This window comes from Prenolepis imparis, unplaced genomic scaffold, assembly GCF_030444845.1.
Source record: "Prenolepis imparis isolate NDT839.2.m4 unplaced genomic scaffold, iyPreImpa1.0 SCAF_4, whole genome shotgun sequence".
NCBI classification, from domain to species: Eukaryota; Metazoa; Arthropoda; class Insecta; order Hymenoptera; family Formicidae; genus Prenolepis; species Prenolepis imparis.
In genome coordinates, this window is record NW_028141162.1 from 10,729,982 (window position 1) to 10,751,735 (window position 21,754).

General features: G+C 33.1%; 7 protein-coding genes across 10 annotated transcripts; 4 read left to right on the top strand and 3 right to left on the bottom strand.

The window, feature by feature from the left end:
• Positions 1-493: 493 nt before the first annotated feature.
• Positions 494-2,196, top strand: Beta3galtii (beta-1,3-galactosyltransferase 6). Its single transcript, XM_083035712.1, has 2 exons — positions 494-1,265; positions 1,463-2,196. The coding sequence occupies exons 1-2, from the start codon at positions 538-540 to the stop codon at positions 1,746-1,748; spliced, it is 1,014 nt and encodes a 337-aa protein (XP_082891838.1). The 5' UTR covers positions 494-537; the 3' UTR covers positions 1,749-2,196.
• Positions 2,197-2,238: 42 nt separating this feature from the next.
• Positions 2,239-4,957, bottom strand: Ing5 (inhibitor of growth protein 5). Its single transcript, XM_083035720.1, has 4 exons — positions 4,749-4,957; positions 3,991-4,440; positions 3,607-3,785; positions 2,239-3,276 (listed from the first exon to the last, which is right to left on the bottom strand). Exons 1-4 carry the CDS (start codon positions 4,783-4,785, stop codon positions 3,175-3,177), a joined length of 768 nt encoding a protein of 255 aa, XP_082891846.1. The 5' UTR covers positions 4,786-4,957; the 3' UTR covers positions 2,239-3,174.
• A 328-nt stretch (positions 4,958-5,285) lies between these two features.
• Positions 5,286-8,671, top strand: Ykt6 (YKT6 v-SNARE homolog). Its single transcript, XM_083035722.1, has 4 exons — positions 5,286-5,427; positions 5,967-6,162; positions 6,238-6,509; positions 6,649-8,671. Exons 2-4 carry the CDS (start codon positions 5,973-5,975, stop codon positions 6,787-6,789), a joined length of 603 nt encoding a protein of 200 aa, XP_082891848.1. The 5' UTR covers positions 5,286-5,427; positions 5,967-5,972; the 3' UTR covers positions 6,790-8,671.
• Nd-42 (NADH dehydrogenase (ubiquinone) subunit ND-42) lies at positions 8,224-10,647 on the bottom strand. 3 transcript variants are annotated; one of them, XM_083035710.1, is made up of 6 exons: positions 10,567-10,647; positions 10,270-10,359; positions 10,097-10,186; positions 9,224-9,868; positions 8,721-9,107; positions 8,224-8,483 (listed from the first exon to the last, which is right to left on the bottom strand). In XM_083035710.1, the coding sequence occupies exons 3-6, from the start codon at positions 10,163-10,165 to the stop codon at positions 8,319-8,321; spliced, it is 1,266 nt and encodes a 421-aa protein (XP_082891836.1). In that variant the 5' UTR covers positions 10,166-10,186; positions 10,270-10,359; positions 10,567-10,647; the 3' UTR covers positions 8,224-8,318. The 3 variants fall into 3 exon arrangements, with proteins under 3 accessions (XP_082891836.1, XP_082891835.1, XP_082891834.1); XM_083035709.1 differs by having other exon boundaries at positions 10,457-10,642; XM_083035708.1 differs by having other exon boundaries at positions 10,434-10,642.
• Positions 10,648-10,851: 204 nt separating this feature from the next.
• On the top strand, positions 10,852-12,974 carry LOC145934946 (myotrophin homolog). 2 transcript variants are annotated; one of them, XR_014425134.1, is made up of 4 exons: positions 10,852-11,176; positions 11,698-11,808; positions 12,044-12,380; positions 12,764-12,974. XR_014425134.1 is itself a non-coding variant. In XM_083035865.1 (3 exons), exons 1-3 carry the CDS (start codon positions 11,108-11,110, stop codon positions 12,218-12,220), a joined length of 357 nt encoding a protein of 118 aa, XP_082891991.1. In that variant the 5' UTR covers positions 10,852-11,107; the 3' UTR covers positions 12,221-12,974. The 2 variants fall into 2 exon arrangements, 1 of the variants encoding a protein (XP_082891991.1); XM_083035865.1 differs by having other exon boundaries at positions 12,044-12,974.
• A 29-nt stretch (positions 12,975-13,003) lies between these two features.
• Positions 13,004-18,714, bottom strand: Egg (SET domain bifurcated histone lysine methyltransferase eggless). The gene is made up of 14 exons (XM_083035864.1): positions 18,569-18,714; positions 17,987-18,281; positions 17,754-17,883; positions 17,498-17,638; positions 17,033-17,397; positions 16,693-16,922; positions 16,158-16,566; positions 15,805-16,038; positions 15,322-15,666; positions 14,986-15,153; positions 14,594-14,902; positions 14,236-14,510; positions 13,755-14,067; positions 13,004-13,567 (listed from the first exon to the last, which is right to left on the bottom strand). Exons 2-14 carry the CDS (start codon positions 18,215-18,217, stop codon positions 13,361-13,363), a joined length of 3,357 nt encoding a protein of 1,118 aa, XP_082891990.1. The 5' UTR covers positions 18,218-18,281; positions 18,569-18,714; the 3' UTR covers positions 13,004-13,360.
• Positions 18,715-19,143: 429 nt separating this feature from the next.
• Positions 19,144-21,704, top strand: LOC145934773 (ribosome biogenesis protein BRX1 homolog). The gene is made up of 5 exons (XM_083035513.1): positions 19,144-19,257; positions 19,806-20,038; positions 20,309-20,585; positions 20,667-21,022; positions 21,113-21,704. The coding sequence occupies exons 2-5, from the start codon at positions 19,934-19,936 to the stop codon at positions 21,440-21,442; spliced, it is 1,068 nt and encodes a 355-aa protein (XP_082891639.1). The 5' UTR covers positions 19,144-19,257; positions 19,806-19,933; the 3' UTR covers positions 21,443-21,704.
• The last annotated feature ends 50 nt before the right edge of the window (positions 21,705-21,754 follow it).

Here is a 21,754-nt window from a genome sequence, read left to right on the forward strand (position 1 = left end):
TAAATCGCTATTAAATTACACGCCTACCACCACGTCGTGTATCACATGTCTATATTCTGACCCAACCTAACCCTAACTTAACCTGAACGGCATCTCTGAGACTGATTGATCAGCTGATTACAGAATACAGCTGATCGTTTGTACGGATGTGCGCTGCACAGATTTGTTTGTGAATGCATGAACTTGTTCACATTCGTGACGAGAATTCGGGCCTAGAAATTATCTCAGTGTACTTGAAACAGTTAAATATTTTTATAATTATATTTTCTTGCACTTACTTTTAAAACGAAATGAACGTTGACACTCCGAAGACTCCAGAAGAGATAATCCGCAGAAAATGCAAATAAAATAAGCAGGCCTATTTATCTTTTACATTTCTGGATTCAGTTTGTTATAAATCAAGTTGTATGCTGCATTGCGCGAGTGCGTTTTAATCGCGGTACTGCGAATTCACGAATAAGAGCGATATTACGTTCTTCAGCGTGTTTTTCAATCCTGGAAAAAAATCAAAATCGCTTTATCAACCGGCTCAATCTCATGTCGCATTTACGAATAAATCCTATACCTAAGTTGCAATCGATGACTCGCAGAAAGTTTTTCGCCAGGACGAACGTAATGATGTTTTTCGTGCCAGTCGTGCTCATATTAATCTTCCTGTGCGCGCGTTATCCAGCTCGAGAATGCTTGCCGGACGAGCAGACGATTTTGGACAGTAAGCCTAAGTACAGGCTCATTATCCTGATTCTCAGCAGTCCGGACAACCTGGAGCGCCGGGATACCATCAGGAAGACCTGGCTGGTTGATCGTGGTCACGATGCCATGATGAAACACTTCTTCGTCGTCGGCACCCAGGATATCTTGCCGGAGCAAAGGAACACCTTGCAGTCGGAGAAGGAGAAGTTCGATGATCTCTTGCTGCTGCCTCGATTACAGGATTCTTATGGCACATTGACAAAGAAAGTCCTCTATGCTCTTAAAGGCATTTATGAGCGTTACAATTTTGACTTCTTGCTTAAATGCGATGATGATTCTTACGTTTTGGTGCATAAAATCCTGAAAGAATTGGATAGATGGCAGAACAAAGGTACTAGAAGAGAGCTCTATTGGGGTTTCTTTAATGGACGAGCGCAGGTGAAGAGGAGTGGTCCCTGGAAGGAGACAGATTGGGTCCTTTGCGATTATTATCTTCCTTATGCCTTAGGTGGCGGATACATTTTGTCCTACAATCTCATCAAGTTTATCGCCCATAACGCTGATATCCTAAAGTGAGTATAGAAGTTACAAATAAAATATATGCTTTGTACATTTAATTGTGCATTCATCTTATATACATATAATATAGAAAATAAATGAGTCTGCATATTTACTTTTTAGATTTTCTGCAATTTATTCCTTTCTCTTCATTTTCTTTTTTCATGCAGCAAGAAGTTCTTCAATTTGAGGAGATATATATATGTTCTAGGCTGCAAAATGCCGAAGACATCTCTTTGGGTCTCTGGCTGGCGCCGTTGGCGAATATTGAAAGGAAGCACGATGTACGCTTCGATACCGAATATAGATCGCGCGGTTGCTCCAATCAATACATAATCACGCACAAGCAAACCATTCAAGGTATGAAGAGCATGTACGAGTATTACCAGGCCTCCGGTGCGCTGTGTTCCAAAGAAGTGAGGAATCGCATGAGTTATCAGTACAATTGGACTGCACCACCCAGTCAGTGCTGTAACAGACAATCCGGTATCCCTTAATGCAAAGAAAAGAAGATTTCTGCAATATTCTAGTCTGATTTTTTGAGACACTTGCTCAAAAAATATACTCTAACATTTATTTTGCATATTTATAGTGATATGCTGTATAAGAATATTCTATTTATATCTTGACTTATGTGTTAGAATAGTTATATACATTATATATAAATATAAAATACCATAAAATCCATAGTTTTTCGAAGGACGTATTCTAAACAGTATTATTGAATGTGGAGAGACAGTTGCAGACTGCAGTCGTGATTTTACGACGTTCCTTTGAAGGATTAAAGTCAGAATTTTGAACTTGATTTTTACTTGAACATTATTGTACGATGACATGCTATAATTAATCAAAAAACGCTTATAAATATATTTTGTAAATACTCAGCAATGGATAGACATAGATGAGATAAGCTTCGATGAATCAAATATATTTTTTTTAATCATATATAGCGTACTTTGTTTATAATACATTTTCGTCTTCAACGGAAGCTTACTCCGTGTATGTGTGTGTGTGTGTGTATATAATATATTTTATATATATATATATATATATATATATATATATATATATAAAATATATATACTGTAATGTACATTTATAACATATAAAAACAGCAACATTAATAATTTAATATTATAATTAAAACTCTATATTAGATCAATACTAGATGATCACACTGCGAACAAATCACAGATATATTCAAGAAACGGCCATATAAAAAAATGACAAGAATATCAAACAATCTTATATGTATGACGGTTATTGCCAATAAATCATTATTCCCTATATAAAGAGAATATACAGTGTGACAGCGGGATACGATGGCCGATTCTCAAAACGTTTTCTGTGATTGTGACACACTTATGTCCGAATTGTGCTTCCATTACATCTAAAATTGATAATAAAAATTAATTGAATTATTTGATACACATTTAAGGATAGATCACAAAAATTCCACATATATGCGAATTAATCAATTTAATACCATTATGTAGTAAAAGAGAATTCTCTAGATTCTTTCTATATAAAAAAAAAGCTTACAATGAAATCTTATCACCTTCTTATAAAAAAAAATATAATTTTTGTTAAAAAATTTAAATTTTCTAAAACAATTATTATAGACACTTATTGTTAGCGATATCGATGCTTGCATGTCGCGCATTTAATGTTATATGCGTCGCGCAGCAATATGGATGAAAAGATCATTTCATTATCAATGTTAGATGCAATGAAAATGCATTCTACACAGTCTTATTACTCCTATATTTCTTTCCTAAATTTTTCTGTAGTCCTTTTATAAAAAAATTATTTGATTTTTAATGCAAAAAGCAAAAAAAGTTATGTACTAGTTTTAGAAATAGCATACAGTAAAATCTTCTCTTTAAAAATGTAGCGATGAGCAGATTAAAAAATTCCTAGAGTTCACTTCTTTTTGCGATCTTGCGTACATTTGGGACAATACCATTTCCCTTTAGGTTTTGTAGTTAAACCTACACAGGCAAAGTGGAACCATTCTATGGGACACTGAAAAGTAGAAAAAATAAACGATTAATCACCTCAATTTCATAATATCTATAATTTTAAATTGTAATGAAAATAAATTGTGAATTTTTATAAGAGAATGCATGTTTAAAAAGCCAATAAACATCAACAATAGATAATTTTCTTTAAGAGAGATTAACCATCAATAAATTTTATTTTAAAAGAATTTAATAATATTTAAAAAAATAATTAAAATCAATTAACAATTAATAAATAAGTAGCAAGCACAATTAGATTTTTCTAAGAAATAGTGAACCTAAAATATAAAAAACAAAGTGAGAGATCATTAAGATTGCAGATGGCAAAACTTACATCTGGATTATCGCAACCAATCATTTCTCCATATGATACTTGGTGACAGAGACAGTAGGTCGGTTCATTAGGGTCGACGGGCATATCCAAAACATCAGCCGGATGTCCAAGTGCCGTCGAATCCACCTGGGTACCACTACCCACAGCACCAGTGGACGATGCTGAAGCTACAGAGCCACCTGACATGAAAATGTATATATTTATATCCATAATAAAATAATAAAGTTAACATTTAAAAATGAACAAAAATCAAGATACTATAATAAAATAAACATTTAAAAATTAATAAAAATCAAGATACTATAATAAAATAAAGCTAACATTTAAAAATTAAGAAATGTCAAGGTACTTTTATGTCAAACTGCAAATTTAACATAAAAGTACCTTTTTTCTGCTTTTTTCTCGCATTTTTAGCTTCATCTTCGCTGCTGACTGCATTACCCTTTTTCCTCTTCTCCTTCTCCTTGAGTTTCTTCCTACCTTTCTTGCTGGCATTACTCTCCTCCTGTGCTCTATTACTGTTTAATGTCTTGTCCTGTATCTCTGCCTCAAATCTTGCTAGATCCGAATCTAGACGTCTGATATGCTTATCAACTAATTCATAAGTTTGAATAGCTAATTGAACCTTGTCATCGCCATATTCTTTTGCTTTATTAAAAAGACCTTGAATATGAGCAAGCTGCTCTTTCCTTTTCTCCGATGATTCTTTCTTTACATTTCTCAAGTAATCATCCGCCAGCTTGTCGATGTCCTTCATCAGACCCTGTGCTCTCGCGTCCAAATCTCGCATCAGTGTAAAATTTCTCTGTAATTCGATTGGCAAATGTTCGAGGCCTGCAACATATATTTATAGATTATATTTCACTATTAATAATGATATCAATGTGTTTAAATTTATTTGTGCAGACAAAAAAAAAGAGAAATAAATATCTGTTTACAATTCGACAAAAAAGTTAAGTAAAAGGACTTTAAAATGTAGAAACTATAGAAATATAAGAAAAAGGAGACTGTAAATCAAATTAAAGTGACAGAACATAAATCTGCCATTCTTCGTTCTTGCTCTTTTAGATATGGAGAAATAAAAGAAAATAGAATGAAATAGAAGAATTTGTAAAAATATTCTGGCAATCGTGAAAACTCACTGTCGAGATAATGCTCCAAATAGAGTGCGGTCGTCATAGTGGTTGTAATGTTGTATCTTCATGTAAACAATGCGAGTCGATGCGTATTAGCGCGAATAATTTTTCTTCAATATCGTCCAGAGAAAATAGTAAAATAAATTCATTTAGCAACAATCAATGACGGCCGTTAACGATGGAAAATGAAAAAAATACAACAATCATGGCGCCTATAAACTACCAGCCATAAACCACATTTATATAGAGTGCATTCGATACAACTGCTCATTCAACGGCTATTTGTCATGATTGGCGTATGTTGTTAGATTTTGGATAGATTTTGTTAGATTTTTTTCTTTTATTCGGTATCGAAATGTATACATCAAACGTAGCCTGAATCCATCAATAGACAAAAATGGAAAAAAAAGAGAGAGATATTCAAATATAATATATCTCAAACGAGCGGAATTGAGCGTCACTGCATGATATGCATCATGGCCAACATGGCTGCTTTTGTATCTCACAGGATCGAGGTGACTGAATTTGTCCTGACAAAACAAGATGATTTTCCAGTGAGTTGTGACGACGAGTAAACGTTCCTGCCTGATAGTTAAGTTACACGAACGGCAGGATTCATCAGGATTCACTGCGATCACCAAAGAGATCCTGTACAAATTATATTAATATTATTAAAAAAGCACAGGTGTGTATTTGACATACATTTTCAATATTACTTGTTAACACAAATTTTTCTACTTTTTTCATATAAATTTACCCTAAAAAATAAATATTAAAAAAATGTTTATATTGCTACTATAATTAGAGCCAATTGTGATAATCTTTTCTCGTCTTTGAACAAATATAATACTGGTTTTCTACGATTTACATAAAACTCTCACTACTTGTCAAATTTGACAATTGAATAATAAATCATTGTAAATTATATAATTCATGAGATTTAAAAGCAACTTGCTACGCTTTCATCAACTTATTGTGTTATTTAATATACACATAAGGCTATAAATTTAGATAATAAAATATTTGTAAATACTATACAAAGTCTCATTCTATAAAGTTAATTATTCCTAATATTTGTATTAATTAATTATACAATTTATGATATGTAGAAAACAGACATGTATCTCTAAAAGATATTTAAATAAGATGCATAGACTGATTGTGAAATACTTTAATACTGTATTTATATTATTTATACTTTATAATATTGTATTTATTTTACAGCTTAAGATGGTGAAGTTGTATGCATTGACTGTTCTGTATAAAAGTCCTACATCGGCAACAACATTGAAAGCTGCTTACGATGTAGAGTCGTTTTCATTTTTTCAAAGAAACAGTATTAAAGAATTTATGTGTTTTGTCAGTAAAACCATTGTGGAAAGAACGCAGACGTGTGCTAGACAGAGTGTCAAAGAAGGAGGTAATCATATATAATAAATTTTTTATACCGTTGCAAGCATAATGTTATTATAACACACACTATGATGTTGCCCAGAGTACATGTGCCATGTATACGTGCGCGCCGATAATCTTGCCGCAGTACTCATCTCGGATCACGAATATCCCAGGAGAGTGGCGCATACTTTGATCACGAAGGTGATGGATGAATTCGCGGTGAAAAATTCGCCATCGACATGGCCTGCGCTCAAAGAGGCCACTGCTGATTTTCCACAGATCAATACGTATCTAGCCAAGTATCAGAATCCACTCGAGGCGGATGCGCTCACGAAAATGCAGAATGATCTGGATGAGACAAAAATTATCTTGGTAAGAAACAACTTTCTTCGCAATAGCTTCAATTTCTAAGATATTTTTGAAGAGCAATTCATTGAATTAGTAAGAAAAATTCATTTCTACAAAATCAATTTTATACAAATATTCAATATTTTGTCATTTATTTTATTAGCACAATACCTTAGAGGCGGTACTGCAGAGGGGGGAGAAATTAGATGATCTAGTCTCCAAGTCAGAGGGACTCAGCGCTCAGTCAAAGGCGTTTTACAAGACTGCGCGGAAAACTAATTCCTGCTGTAGTTTAGCTCCTTAGGACGTATGTTTCTTTATCTTTAGCGATCTTCACCGCTTCGGTATTTCGATAAATGTGACTTTATAATCTTCGCGATATAGAAGCGTAAATATATTTATATGACTCGCGGAAAGAATGATACGCGGGAGGAAGGAGGAAAGGTTTAGCTAACAAATGAAAAGATTATAATGGAGAGTAAACGATTTAATTTTCTTGACGGAATGTAATTTGTTGAAGATGAATAACAGGCAAAAAGCAAACCACTGCCGGTTTCCTCCCATTTAAATGAAATTTTTTATATGGATGTTATATACGCCCGTAGAATTTATCTACTTGCGAGAAACGGTCCTAAACATAATTGTGGTTATGAGAATTACTTCCGAGATGAACTTTGTGCGAGGGGAAATGACTGTAAAGGAATTTCTACAGTGTCAAAGGTCGCCTTAAATGTAACATTCCGAATGTTAATGTGCCCTTTTATGCGTAAAAAAAAAAAAAAAACGCAACTGCAGCGTGAGTAATTTTATCATAAAAGTCTCCTGTGGATCACTGGACAAATGATATATTTCTGTTTAAGCAATTAAGTTTCAGTTTATCGAATATCATCAATATAAAAATATATAATCAAAAACTTTTTGTGTTTGACAAATAAATAGGAACTTTCTGTAATTTATAAAAAATAATTTTATATCTTTTAACTATGTAATTCTATTATATATGTATATGATTGAAAAGTTATTTATATTATCTTAATGTGAAAAATACTACATATTCGAAGACCATTGGTATATGTACAGATCATTTCTCTAATTCTTTTTAATATGAATTATCATATACGTCAAAAAAAATTATCTTAAAACAAATACTATTAACATTTATTACATTACACATGTTTCACCAAATTGATTAATAAAACTTGTAATTTGAGCTTCAATGTAGTAAAACTTTGGGAAATGTGTATTGAGAAACAAAAAAAAAGAAAGAATAATATATGTATAATATTTAAGTAACATATAATCTTTATACCATGTATGTTGAAAAGTCTCATGAGCCAGTAAATATATAAATTAATATATTTTTAAATGTTAATATTATATAATGTATTCATAAAAGAATGAAAATAATTTATACAAAAAATAATTCACACATTCAATGTGAAATAGATTTATCCAAATGCGTGTATTATTGAGATTATTATTAATATTATAATTATTAAGACAGCTTATAAATACATAAAATACATTATTTCATTGCTATTGATTTTTATTAAACATGAAATATTATGTAAACATAATTTTCAACAAATTTTTAAAGTAGATTTTTCAATTATGTCAAAAAAAAGTTATGAAAATAAATTTAAATTTAAAAATTTTTTTCTAAAGATTAATGAATATTATTGCGACAAAATATAGCAATGAAATTGATAGAGGTAACCTGATAAAAATCAAGAATGCATAGGCATTATTCCCCAATTTATTGAGTATAATTGAAATTTATTTTTACCTTAATTACTGTTTACAAGCTCTACTTTTCCTGGATATACCTCGTTCTCACTGCATTGCAGCAGCCTTAAGTTTTTTCATTTCTTCTTTTATCACTTCTAATTCGCGCGCATGGGGTCTCATCGTCTTAATAAGAGACGCTTTCTCGTTTTTCCACAGAATATTTTTATCTAAAATAGGATTGTATCCTTTAGAAAATTCACTTCCAGGTACCTGTAAACAAGATTAATACATATGATAAATCTAAGTGAAAAATATCAAATTTTAATTACTTTTTGTAATTTAATTTTCATAATACAAACTGAATGCATTTCTTTCATTGGTCAACTTATTGTCTTATGAAATATTGTATATATGGTATATATAGTGTTATGATTAAACGGTAATTTATGGTATTTAAAGTTGATGAATTTCTATTTTAAACAAATTTCCTATATTGTATATACTTACCAGTTGCAGTATATTATATCTTTCCTCATCTTGCTCGGCTGTATAGTGCATTTCTGGTACTGTGTATTCGTTTCTCATATAATCGCAATGCAGGAAATACCTATCTAGATACAATTGTCTTCTAGTTCGGAGTTCCTGAACATTTTCAAATCTCCAATCAGCCATTTTCTTAGCTTTCTTATCGTAATCAAAATTCAAGAGCTCCATGTCCTCAACAATAGTAGAAATGTCTCCTTTGTTCGTCCAGTCATAGACTAGCACATGAGAATGTGATATAACATTTTTCAAATAATCCAGCTTATATATATTTTCAATATCTTGAAGATACTCTGATGTGAGAACTTTTGAATTCACTTCGTACGGTATACCCCGTTGTTTTATTTTTTCCTGCAAAAATATTAAAACATAATAAAAATTAACACAAAATATTTTAAATATAGATTAATGTATATACACAATGTTAAAAGTCTGATGTACTATCCATGATAATAAGATAAAATTACCTTGACCGCATCAACAGGTACGTCCAAATAAACAATTAAGTGAGGTCTCATCATCATTAATTTCGTGATATCCATGATATCAGTGTAAAATTTCAACGCTTCTGGACGCATATAACCAGCATTTGTCATCGCTCTTGCGAATATATAATCAGTGTAGAAAGAGCGATTGAGCACCACTCCTTGACCAGTCGACAACAAGTGCAATAGAGCAGTAATGTACTGATCAAACTTGAATTGCAAATAGTGGAATTGAAACATGGGCACATTGGGATGGTACGGATCTGTCAGGAATTTTTGCACGTCACATGATTGACATGGTGGAGACAGTCTGTCATCTAGCGAACGCAAATCGTATCCATATTCAGTTATGTAAAATTCATCAAAGGTTGGTGGCGGTAAATAGACCATTTCAAATTCCTCCGCTAATTGCGCGGCCACTTTGGACTTTCCTGCGGCGATCGGACCTTCAACGACGATTACCTTGGAGTTTTCGTCGGAGCATCGATCGACCATTGGATCGAAAAGCTGAGCCCAGAAACCATATTTTTTGTTCAAATAATCGAACGGTGGAACTCGACGTCGATCAACTCGTTTTGACTTATGTGAGATGAACGCTAACTGCATTACATTGTTGGTGGCTGTTACCTACACACACAATTCATACCAATCATGTATATCATGACATATCGTTTGACAGATTATGTATACATTTATATCAATATTATTTGAAATATTCTTCAGTGTCGTCTCTATAAGAGATCTCCTTCTTTACGATAAATATCATTTATATCGACGACTTAATTCAACTATCGATGTCAATTATTCCGTGGAACGTTTCCAAAAATAAAAACTTAACACTGTGTTAATACTAACCTTACATAATTGTCTAGTAAGATTATTGTATCCGAGTTTCGCGATACCGACACGAGCGATCAATGCCATTTTATTGTTGTAAATATATCTCTAAATGAAGAAGAATAAATATTATTCGTTACAGATTAGAATGAAAGAGAAACATTGTTCGAAATCTCCGAAGGTGCTCTAACCTAACTCGTTTCTGTCTCTCATAGGTCGCAACTGTCTGAAGTTAGTCCCATGTCCCATATGATCCGTCAGTGGTGATCAACTCGCGATTTCTACAAAAATTTATAAGATTTATCTTTTTGACATAAAATTTTCTTTTTCCCCAAAACAGCACGTTTTCTCATACATTTATTAAATTTAAAATAATACATGATTTTAATTGTTCGCTCCTTTTTAGAGAATAAAATTACGAATAATAACTGGTGTAAGATTTTATATTTATATAGTGTCTTTGATTTTCGTAGGTTGATAGCGTATACAAATTGTGTCAGCAGTAGCAGGGGAGAGGGTAGACACCGTGTCGATGTGCGCGGCGCGTTCGACTTCGACTTTGAATCGACTGACCTTCAATCGCATCGGAAATCGGAATTCGGTTCGGTGCGCAGAGTGGGGGAGAGTGGTGGGGGCAGCGAGTGGGTGGCGTGGTGCGTGGTAGTGGGGGAGCTGTGGCGGGGGGTAGAGGATGCGCGGCGCGCGCGCTCACACGTGCGCGACGCACCCCCCACTCCCCCCGCCGACGCCGAACGCCGCGCCAGGCCGCGCCGACCCGTGTCCCGTGTTGCGCGTTGCGCGGCTGAAATTGGCAGCATTGGTTAGCACGCACACAAATACGAGACCCCTCGGTGTCACTGTCGCTTGGAGATTGGAGAGTCGCGTCAAATTTCATGGGCGAATGATTGAGGTGCGGAACGGATAAGAGAAACCGGAGGAAAAAGTGAAAGAATACGCAGTGTGTAGTGTGTATAGATACTACCGTTTCGTCGTGTGGATCAGCAAAAGACGACGACGACGACGACGAGAATGAGCGAACTCGTTTGGGGGATAAAGAACGGCGATCTCGAGCAAGTGCGAGATATCGTCGAAAACAAGGCAAATATGACATCGTAAAATTATAAAATTTCGAAAAAATTGCACGCATCCCGATTATGCATATATAATGCGTCTCTCTAGAATCTAGAGTCTAGATTATTAAGTATACGCAAAAGGCGGTCGAACAATTGGAAAATAATTGCATACCTTGGTGCCGGAAGTATATACGAGCAGCGTGAGCAATTATAACACATTGGCACGTCCCCTCAGTTATCTGCCACTAACAAGTTTTGATCTTACTTCTCTTTGCACGTCTACATCCTTCTTATAAACTTAATCCTAGATGAGACAGCAATCTGAAAATTTGTAATAAATTTAACTGCACGGCAGCCCGCATATTTTAGGATTATTATATAGATCATATTTAGAAGAGAAAGTTGCAAGATAAATTAACAATTAATCTTACAGCAAATTTCAATAAAATACTTTATATTATAGTATTTAGTTGTATATCTGTTATATAATTTAAGTCTAAAATTAAAAAGATATGCTTTGTCACCTGTTATTATTATTGATTGTAGGATATTGATGTAAATCAAATGATTGATGGAAGAACGCCACTACATTATGCAGCAGATTATGGCCAAAGTGAAGTCGTCAGATATTTGTTGGATAAAGGAGCAAATGCCAATGTAAGTTACCTCCACTAAATTAACACCTAAAAAATAAAAAAAAACAATTAACTAATATTATAATTCAGTAATTGTATATCATGGTATAATTGTTTTATATTTTGTTTACAATTGTTGTACTTTATAATTATTTCCATGATACAATAGTGATGTTTTTTTTTGTTCAATATCTGAAATATATCAAATATACTGCTAAAATATATACAAAATCATACTGTAATTATATCATTTATAGGCTACAGATAAGCATGGAATCACAACATTATTGGCAGCAATTTGGGAAGGACATACAAACTGTGTAAAACTGTTGCTGGAGAAAGGCGCTAAACCGGATGGTTTAACGCCAGACGGCACAAGTTATCTGGATGCGGCTGAGAAAGACGAGATTAAACAGCTCTTGAAACTCCACTAGCATAAAGCTAAACAAAACGCGGAATAATAATTTTGTTATTTTAATACGTTAATGTTCCTCCTTATAGAGAGAGAGACTATTCCACCGCAGCTTTGTTTTGATTTCTCGCTTATGATGACTAGGATATCGTATTTAAGCACTCTAAATTAAATGAACATAGGTACGTGGATAATGTTTTATAATAGTAATAATAATAATATATAATATACTGCATGTCGACAGTGTATAATCAAGAATTATCTTCTTTTCGCGATAATTATTTCTTTATGGTTCTAAATACACTTATATAAGTTACAGAATAAAAAGATATTATTTCGTGCGCATAGTTGCGATTAGTTAAGATAATTAGTTTAAATTTTACATAATCGTACACACATACATATACCAATATAAAATATAAATGTATTTTGATATATTCAATAAGGTGGTATATATTGTTTGTTATTAATTTATAGCTCCCGAGAAAACTTTTTTTATACATTTTTGTCGCAATTATTTATAATATCTTATTCTCCATTTTAAGCCTGATATTTTCGTGATTAGGTCGGTGGGATCCCTTATACTCTGAAACAAAGTACTAAACTGTCCTTTGAGATACTTGTGCGTTGAGTTGAGTTTTGAACGAGATATGTATAAATTGCGACAAAAGAGAAGTAATACATTTGCAATGCTAACAACGTGTAACGTATCTAATGGATGCTAAGGATGTACAATAATCAAAAGTAACAAGCAAATACATCATTGTTATATGAAACACATTGATCTAGTCTCTTATACCCAATTACACCAGCTACTCTGAATTTCATATTCCAAATAAAAGATTATTGAGAAATAATTTGATAACTGATATCATTGGAATATATTAACACAATATGACTTCCTAAAATAATTCATAGAAAGTCAAATTCAGGAATGTGAAGTAGATGTAAAGATAATGTGGATATAGGATATGAATTTGGAAAATTAAGCAAATTTATATTGCAGATTTTTATAAAAATGAAATATCTCCTAAATCACACATATCTTATACATTTTCAATACAATAGCAATAATATAATACTCGTATATTATATACAATCAATTATCGACTTTGTTAAAAGAAGCAAATTGTATTCCACAATGAACCACAAAATCTAAAGTTCACAGAAGACGTCCTCTACAATTTGCCGCACCACATTTACAAATGATTACTTTACCCGGTATACTTCCTACGTCGTAACTGTAATTCCATGTTAGCTCTTGTCCAGCTTTTATGTATTGTAAAGCGAAAAATGCCACCCATGGAAAACGTACATCGTGCGTATCGACGAAAACATTTTGTACAAATACGTTTGGATCGCAAGAGTGCTAAAGAAATATTTAGGTATAAGAATACATTTTTTAACACATTAAAAATTCATACATCGTATATCATAAAAATGTTGTTAAATTGTAATTAGACACTAAGATAGATATTTCAAAGTTTTGAAACGTTTTAAAGTTCAAAATTTTTATTTAAATGTAATTTAAATGATGGAAATTTTTTTTTACTCACATTCAAATAGCGACCGATATTTCCAGTCGTTTTGGCGTCCATGATGTAAACGGCTTCATCTTCGCCGAAATAATCTCTTACAGATTTGAATGTTGGTCTCTCTATCTGCTTTGGCTCCATACTCGGTTCGAATCTACTTGGTTCTCTTCTTACATCGTTTCTGCTCTCATCATCATCACTTATATTGATTGTATCGTGAATTTCACTGGTGGATGATTTTTCCGAACCTTTTGTAATGCTTCCGTCCTCGCTATTCTCTTCGGACACATCCGGTTGATCCATTTCTCCTCTTTTCCGTTTTCTTAGGCGTTTCCTGGCGCAACAAAACTCTTGCAATTTTTTTCCATTTCCAACAAATCTTACAATTTAGTAAAATATATTATAATATAATCGTAAGAAGTATAGATTCTTACTTTATGTAATATTTTAGGAAATACATAAATTATCAATTATGATAAATTCAAAGAAAACGTATAATAACCTGATGGACGAAGATTCCGCAGTTGTTTCAAACAAATCTTTATTGTCTGCCACATAGTTATCGATATTGAAATCTTCATCCGAATCATTGGTATTATCCTTCGTATTATCTTCTTCGTCGCTGATTTTCTTTTTATCATCTTCCGCGGCTGATAATGGCATTTCTGGTTCGAGGACATCGCTTTCGTAACCCTCCTTGAAACCTTCTACCACCTCCACATAATCTAACTCTGCTAGATATTCGTCGCCGTAATTCTTGCCTCCTTCGTTAGCACCCTATAAATTAACAGATATAAGAAAATAAATAAATAAATAAATAAATAAGCGAATCAAATCGAGATTGATTCAATTATTTGTACCTGTTCAGTGAGTAGTCTTCCTGCATATATGCAGATAAAAGCGCCATGGGGAATATCATTGAGGCACCTTATGCCCCAACCGCGCGGTCCCGTTTTAAACACTTGTAATCTTAAGCCGAGAGGATGCTGCGCTACCCTGTTGAGACACGTTTTCACGGAACACTTGCATCCGGAATTACATTCGTAGATTCCCGTGGTCACCGGTTCGGGCAAACGTTTATAAACGTAACCAACGTCGGTATTTGGCACTTTTCCTCCCAAAGTTGCTCCTTGTATGGTTAACTGCCAGCATTGGCATTTTGTTTTATCCTGTCATTACATATTATATAAATAGAATAAGGTAGAATATAATATAACATAAATTATATCACAGCAATTTTATAGTTTCATACTTGACAATCGTCCTCGCAATCGCAGCTGCATAAAAATGCAGGGTCCAAATTTAAATTAACACCTTCCGTTGGCTCTCGATCTGTGGTGTATCTTATAGTATCCGGTTGAGTGTGATCTAATTCGTTTACGCACGGTATCGATATATTTTCCACGCCGTAACTGAGATCCTTTAAAATATAAAAGCACAATGTTATTCATATTTTAATATCGATATATTTATAATATACTATATATTATAGTATGTTTTAATACATTTCTATGGGATATTGATAGTTTTTTATATCTTTATATATATTTTTAATAGATTTTTACATTTTAATGTGCAAAAGACTTACTTTGATGTTAATGAAGCACTTCTCCACGACAAAATCCGCGAAGGCGCGCACCCAGTAATCGAAATCGAACAAATCGACGGACAATGTACTATCAGTCATACGAAGATAACGATGCAATTCCTCCATATTTCGCAGCCTTACACCACACGGCGCCTGATATATTATAACTTTTTTGTTCTTAGAATATTTACAAAGCTGACGATGCCAGCCACATAACAGAGGAACAGAAAGCGGAGAGAGTCCTTTGAGATCGTCGAATGAAACTTTAATATTTTTGATACACTTTGGTCCACACTTGTGAGAAATGAATTGCTTTGGTTCGTATTTCCTCTGTGTATGGTAAAACTAGACAAAATATAGCATATGAATATACAAAACGTATATGTCTCAAACCAAAGAAATTAGATTATATTAATTATTGACTAATTATAACACATACATATAATAATTGCATGTGTAATGTATAAATTATTATTTACTTACAACGATACTATGCGACGGTTTCGTTTCTATCATAGAATTATATGTTGTATTATCTACATTACTTTGCCTTTTAGCAGTACTTTTTTTAGCTACAGCACGTGGTTGCTGTGGTACGGTGGACGATGTACTGGATGCTATGCTTGTAGCAGTTGTTGCTTTTTCTGCTTGTTGTACATTTTGTGACACATCTTCTTCCACGTTAGATGTATATTCAACATAAGGCAAATTACTTTTCTGCAAAAATGATATATTTTGTAAATAGAGGAGATATCTGAGTTTTTTAATTTAATATTTTCAATACCATTGATGTCTTTTTTTCATATATTTCAAAAGTGACTTATTTATTCACTTACATTAAAAACGGCCGGAATACGATGTCGAGCGTGCGCGCTGCCCGACTGTTGAAGTTGTTGTCTCGCATTGGCTTTTAGAACCTCAAGATACAAAGGACCTAATCTAGTTGATCCTCGATAAATCCATTCGGTTCTCTTATCGGCATCAAAATGCATTTGCACTAAACTCGCGTCGACCTGTATGACCCTCGCGAGCCACCACTTGCCCTTCCATTCAGTCTTGACCACCTGGCCTGTTTGTAGTTTCACCATTGGTCTTTCGGGATACGATTCCAGGTATTTTTTCACGAATTCTCGCGATTCGTTGGGAACATCTTCCCAAACTCTTCCAAGCGAGACCTCCCAAACCAGGAAGATATCTTTATGAGTGACATATTGAGCATAACCGTCGTCAAAAAATACTAAATATCTGCAATAATAAAAAATTAATGTAATATATAATACATAATTTAATATTACAATATATGACAAAACTTGCAAAATTTATGGAACTATTTATATACCCTCATTTTGTTACACACTGAACAACACTTACCTATATTTATTTGTAGACTTTGGTGGTTCAGCAATTATTCCACTGTAATAATTACTGGAAGTAATGTCGTGAAATATAGCCACAACTCGTGTTCCAACCGGGATTATAACTAGACACAGTTCAGTTATCGCAACCATCTTGCCAGAAATAGTCTTGAGTGCCGCATTATATCTCTTATGTAATAATTTCACACGAAAGACCCATGGATTTGTCGAAATTATTGCGTAAATCTGTAAAAATATTTCTGTATTATAATATTCTTCGATTCCTTGCTTATCTAATAAAAATATGAAAAGATGAGAGAAACAAAAATATTTTCTACAATGGAGGTTGTACAAACCTTTGCTTTAATCCATGGCATAACTGGATTTTTCATAATATAAACTACACTGTCTATTTTTGGAGGTGATTTCACGAGTGGACCAGTTGGCGGTAATTTAGGAACTATTACTTTCTTAATATTTGATGGCTCAATTGCTAAAACTTCCAGCTGATTATCTTGTAGTAATATGGCAGGTGGAACGCGTATTTGCGTTACTTTCTTTGTAGCAACAAGCGGATGGACATTTTCTGTAATCCCATCGTTTAGTTGAAGTTCCTCAAGCATTTTAATTTGTGGTCTAAAGTCCTCATATAACTGGTTACGCAATTTATCCATGGTCCGCATTACTTCCCGTATTTCAGTATGAAGAGACTCATTTGTTGCTGTTAATGCATAATATGATATAAAATAAATCTTATTTAAATATCTTATCTTGTTTAAATAATAGAAAATATAGATAGATTTGTTTTTTGTAGTATTTACCACGTATGTCGTGCCATTTTTTTTTTAAGCAGCTATATGCAACTTCAGTGTGCTTTTCTATATTATACTTCTTGGAAATATTTACCAATGTATAATCTAATTTATTCTTAATATCTAAAAGTACATCTTCTGGTATGTATTCTGGAAAAAAAGAAAAATACAAGAGTTATAATTTTTATATTTTGCTAGTTTGGTTAATTGTAAAATTAGATTCTATTTCTTTTGATTTTTAAATAAAATAAAAGGTTCAATATACCATCATAATCCAGTTCCTTTTTCTTGTCATCATCAGAATCATCACTATCAGAAATTTCTACTTCCATTGTATGATCAGGAAAGTCACAGTCTAATAGTGGTTTATTCTCTATAAGAGCTGTTACCAATTGCTATATGATGATAATAATAATAAAATTAGCATCTTTCTATGATATTTTTTGATATATTATCACATTATCCAGTTTATCCTTAAAATAATATTTTTAAAATTACCCTTTGATGTTGCAGTGCAGCATCAAAACATTCTTTACATATCACACGTTTTTTCTTTTTTTCAATTGAGACTCCATAAAAAGTACATGCAAAGGAAGGTGCTACCTTCATATTTATTCCAGAGCGACATTTAAAATTGACGCAATTACTATTGCATGCTTTAGATTTGGATTTTCCTATATTCTCATCTTCATCGGACATCAATTCAATGACTTCCATATTTTGTGTCATTTTACTGACAGTTATTTCAATTAATATAATTCTTGAAGATAAAGTATTGTTCAGCTTAACATTTCTGAAAAGAATATTGTTTAGATAGAAAGCATCTTTTTTTTGCATGAACATTATTAAACAAAATATATTTAAGTAAATTGCAAAAGAATTGCAAATATAAACAAATACAATTTTTTCTAAACTAACTTTAACAATTTTATTTCCTTTATAAATTAATTATATAAAGATCAGTTGTGTGTATATTTGAGATTTATAAACAAAATAAAAGATAACTAATTAAGGAAATGATTAAATTTTTCTTGAGTAAAACCGCGAAAAACGAAAATAAAAACAAATTACTCTAACAACCTCTAAAATGAGCCGCAATTTCGTAAACTGACAGCAATATGACGCGAAATCAGGTTAGGTTAGTTTAACTTAAAGGTGCCTTTTCATGCTGACGCTCGACGCTCATTTTTAGCGTCAAAAGACGTCACGTTACCAAAAATAAAGATACCAATTCGTCAATTTGGTCACGTGACGTCTTTTGCCGCTAAAAATGAGCGTCGAGCGTCAGCATAAAAAGGCACCTTTACGATACGCCATAAAGATGAAGAAGACAACGAAGGGAAACTCTCTACGCAAAGTTGCGCTGGAAAATTCCGCGATTAGCCTCCATATGTTCTAGAGACTTTAGAGAATCCTCGACTGTGATTCATCGATTAGCTTACGGCGAGAGGGAGAGAGCGCGTGTCGATATGCGCGCGCGTTCGACTTTAACCTTCAAGTGGCGCTGCGTCACGTGGTCGCGCGGCAGTCGGAATTCGGCGGCGCGGAGTGGGGGTGAGTGGTGGGGGATGCGCTGTGCGCCGCGCGCGCATCCCCCCACCACTCATCCCCACTCCGCGCCGCCGAATTCCGACCGCCGCGCGACCACGTGACGCAGCGCCACTTGAAGGTTAAAGTCGAACGCGCGCGCATATCGGTGGCTGATGTTCCATCTACGTATTTTATTACGTCTGTGGGCCGTGTTTTTATTCCTCCTTCCTACTGTTATGGCACGTGAATTTTTCAATCATTTCTATCATTTGAATCATTTGATTGATCAGAGCGAAAGAGATAAGGATTTCTCCATCCCGATATATCGATCAAATATTTGTAGCGTCAGTTTAAGCGTTAATTTAATTTAATCTCATTGTCAGTTGTATATCAAATGCGTTAGTTGCACTTTGTATATACCGGTGAGCGAAGTGAAGTTAATGTTTGATTGACCAGTTACTGTTTGATTTAATTTTAATATAAGGGTGCGATTTCACTATCAATTTGTCGCTAGCGTCTAATTGATCACGTGATCTGATTTGTGACGCTAGCGTCAAGAAGAAAAAGCTTGATTTGTTCAGCTTTCAGAGAACGAAGAACGAGACGCTTGTCATAGTTGTAACTTGGACGCTAGGCTGTTTTCACGCCAGCGTCAACAGACGCTAAACGTCAATTTGTTTTTATTGATGCTTGACGCTGAAATCCAGCGTCACAGCGTCAAGTGAAAATGCACCCTAAGAAATCTGGACAAATGTAATAAGATCCAATAGAAAAGTTTATTTTCTAGAAATAAAGATGACTTCTAGGGACTCTAGTGTACTGAAAAAAGAATCGTATGAAAAACAGCGGCGTGGCTCCTTTCAGATAATTTCTCACTTTTTCTTGTGACCACGTTGTTTGATCAGAATATTTAAAATGACGAATAAAATATTGAAAAGGAAGCAAAAAGTTGAAGAGGAAGAAGTAGAAAAACAAGATGAACCGAAAAAGATAATGTCAGATGAACCTCCTGTTAAAAAGGTTGACGAATAACTTGAATTTATATTATTAACCATGGATTTATATTATTACTTAACCTAAATGTAATATTATGAAATAGACTCATTTAAATAAATGTTACATTTTATAAGATATATCAAATTGTTTTCAGCGAGAAACATTTAACAAAATTTAGAGAAATTCAGAGAAACGATTAATTTTTCCAATTTACATTGTATTTCCTGTAATCTGTACAGCTCAACACAATCAATGAAAAGTCAAAATTAAAAAAAATATTTTTGTTTTTAATAGGTAAAATGGATTAACAGACAACGAGTATTGGTCTTTGCCACTCGAGGTATCAATTATAGGCATCGACATCTCATGGATGATTTGAAAAAACTAATGCCACACCACCGTTCAGAGTGCAAAATGGAGCGAACGAAAAACTTACAAGTAGTGAATGAAATGTGCGAAATGAAGAATTGTAATAAGGCTATCTTGTTTGAAGGTCGAAAAAAGCGCGATCTTTACGTGTGGTTTGCTAATGTACCTACTGGTCCAAGTGCAAAATTTCTCATAGAAAACAGTATGTATTATTCCTATAATTAGATTTAAGAAATTGTGTATAAGAAATTAAGCGTACATATCTGATTCCCTTTACCTCCAGTTTATACAATGGGAGAACTGAAGATGACAGGAAACTGTTTGAAGGGATCACGTCCGTTATTATCCTTCGATGAAAATTTTACCACACATGCACATTATGGTCTCTTGAAAGAACTATTAACGCAGATTTTTGGTGTGCCAAATCATCATCCTAAAAGTCAGCCATTCTTTGATCATGTATACACATTCAACATTTTGGACAATAGGATCTGGTTTCGAAATTTCCAAATTTTAACTGAAGACGGTGGATTAGCCGAAATTGGACCAAGATTTGTCCTGAATCCAGTTAAGATATTTGCTGGAAGTTTTGGTAGCGATACTTTATGGGATAATCCACATTATATTTCTCCTGCCAAGGTAATACACCATTCTTATATTTGATGTAGAGTTGTGTGATTTATTATTTGTGCAAACAAATTATGCCTTTTATTTATTTAAAAATTTTAGTATCGGCAATCGTTGACAAAGAGAGCTGCCAATAAATACATAAACAGGGTGGAACAGAAAATGGCACAAGAGGCAAAGAAGCCTGATGTATCTTATGCACTTAATCCTACAGATGAGATATTTAAGGGTGATTTATTGGAGAAAGCAAAAGAAATAGAAGAAAAACTTGAAGCATTTAATAAAAGTGAAAACATGGAAAAGATTACCAAAAAAGGTAAAAATAAGGTAAAGAAGATAAAAAAGATTAAAAAGAAGTCTGTAGTAACTAAAAACATTAAAAAAGCAAGATCTGTAAAATCAAAAATTCTAAAAAAAAAGAAAGCAAAATAAATATTACTGTAATGTAATATTATTAATAAAATATTATTGATAAAATAATTTTATGTATATTATATATATGTAAGATTTTTTATTTTATGGAATTATTTAGCACCTAAATTTTTATTATGAAAAGCAATTATAAATTTTATAATTTTTTATTTTTTTATTTTTTTTATGGGCACATGTTATAGCTTGATATAGTAAAATGATAATAAATTTGTTCACATTACTTTATTCATATAATATATAATTTTATAAAGAACAATTAAAAACAATCTCATAGTGTATTATTGATATAATGTTATTAAGTAAATATAAATA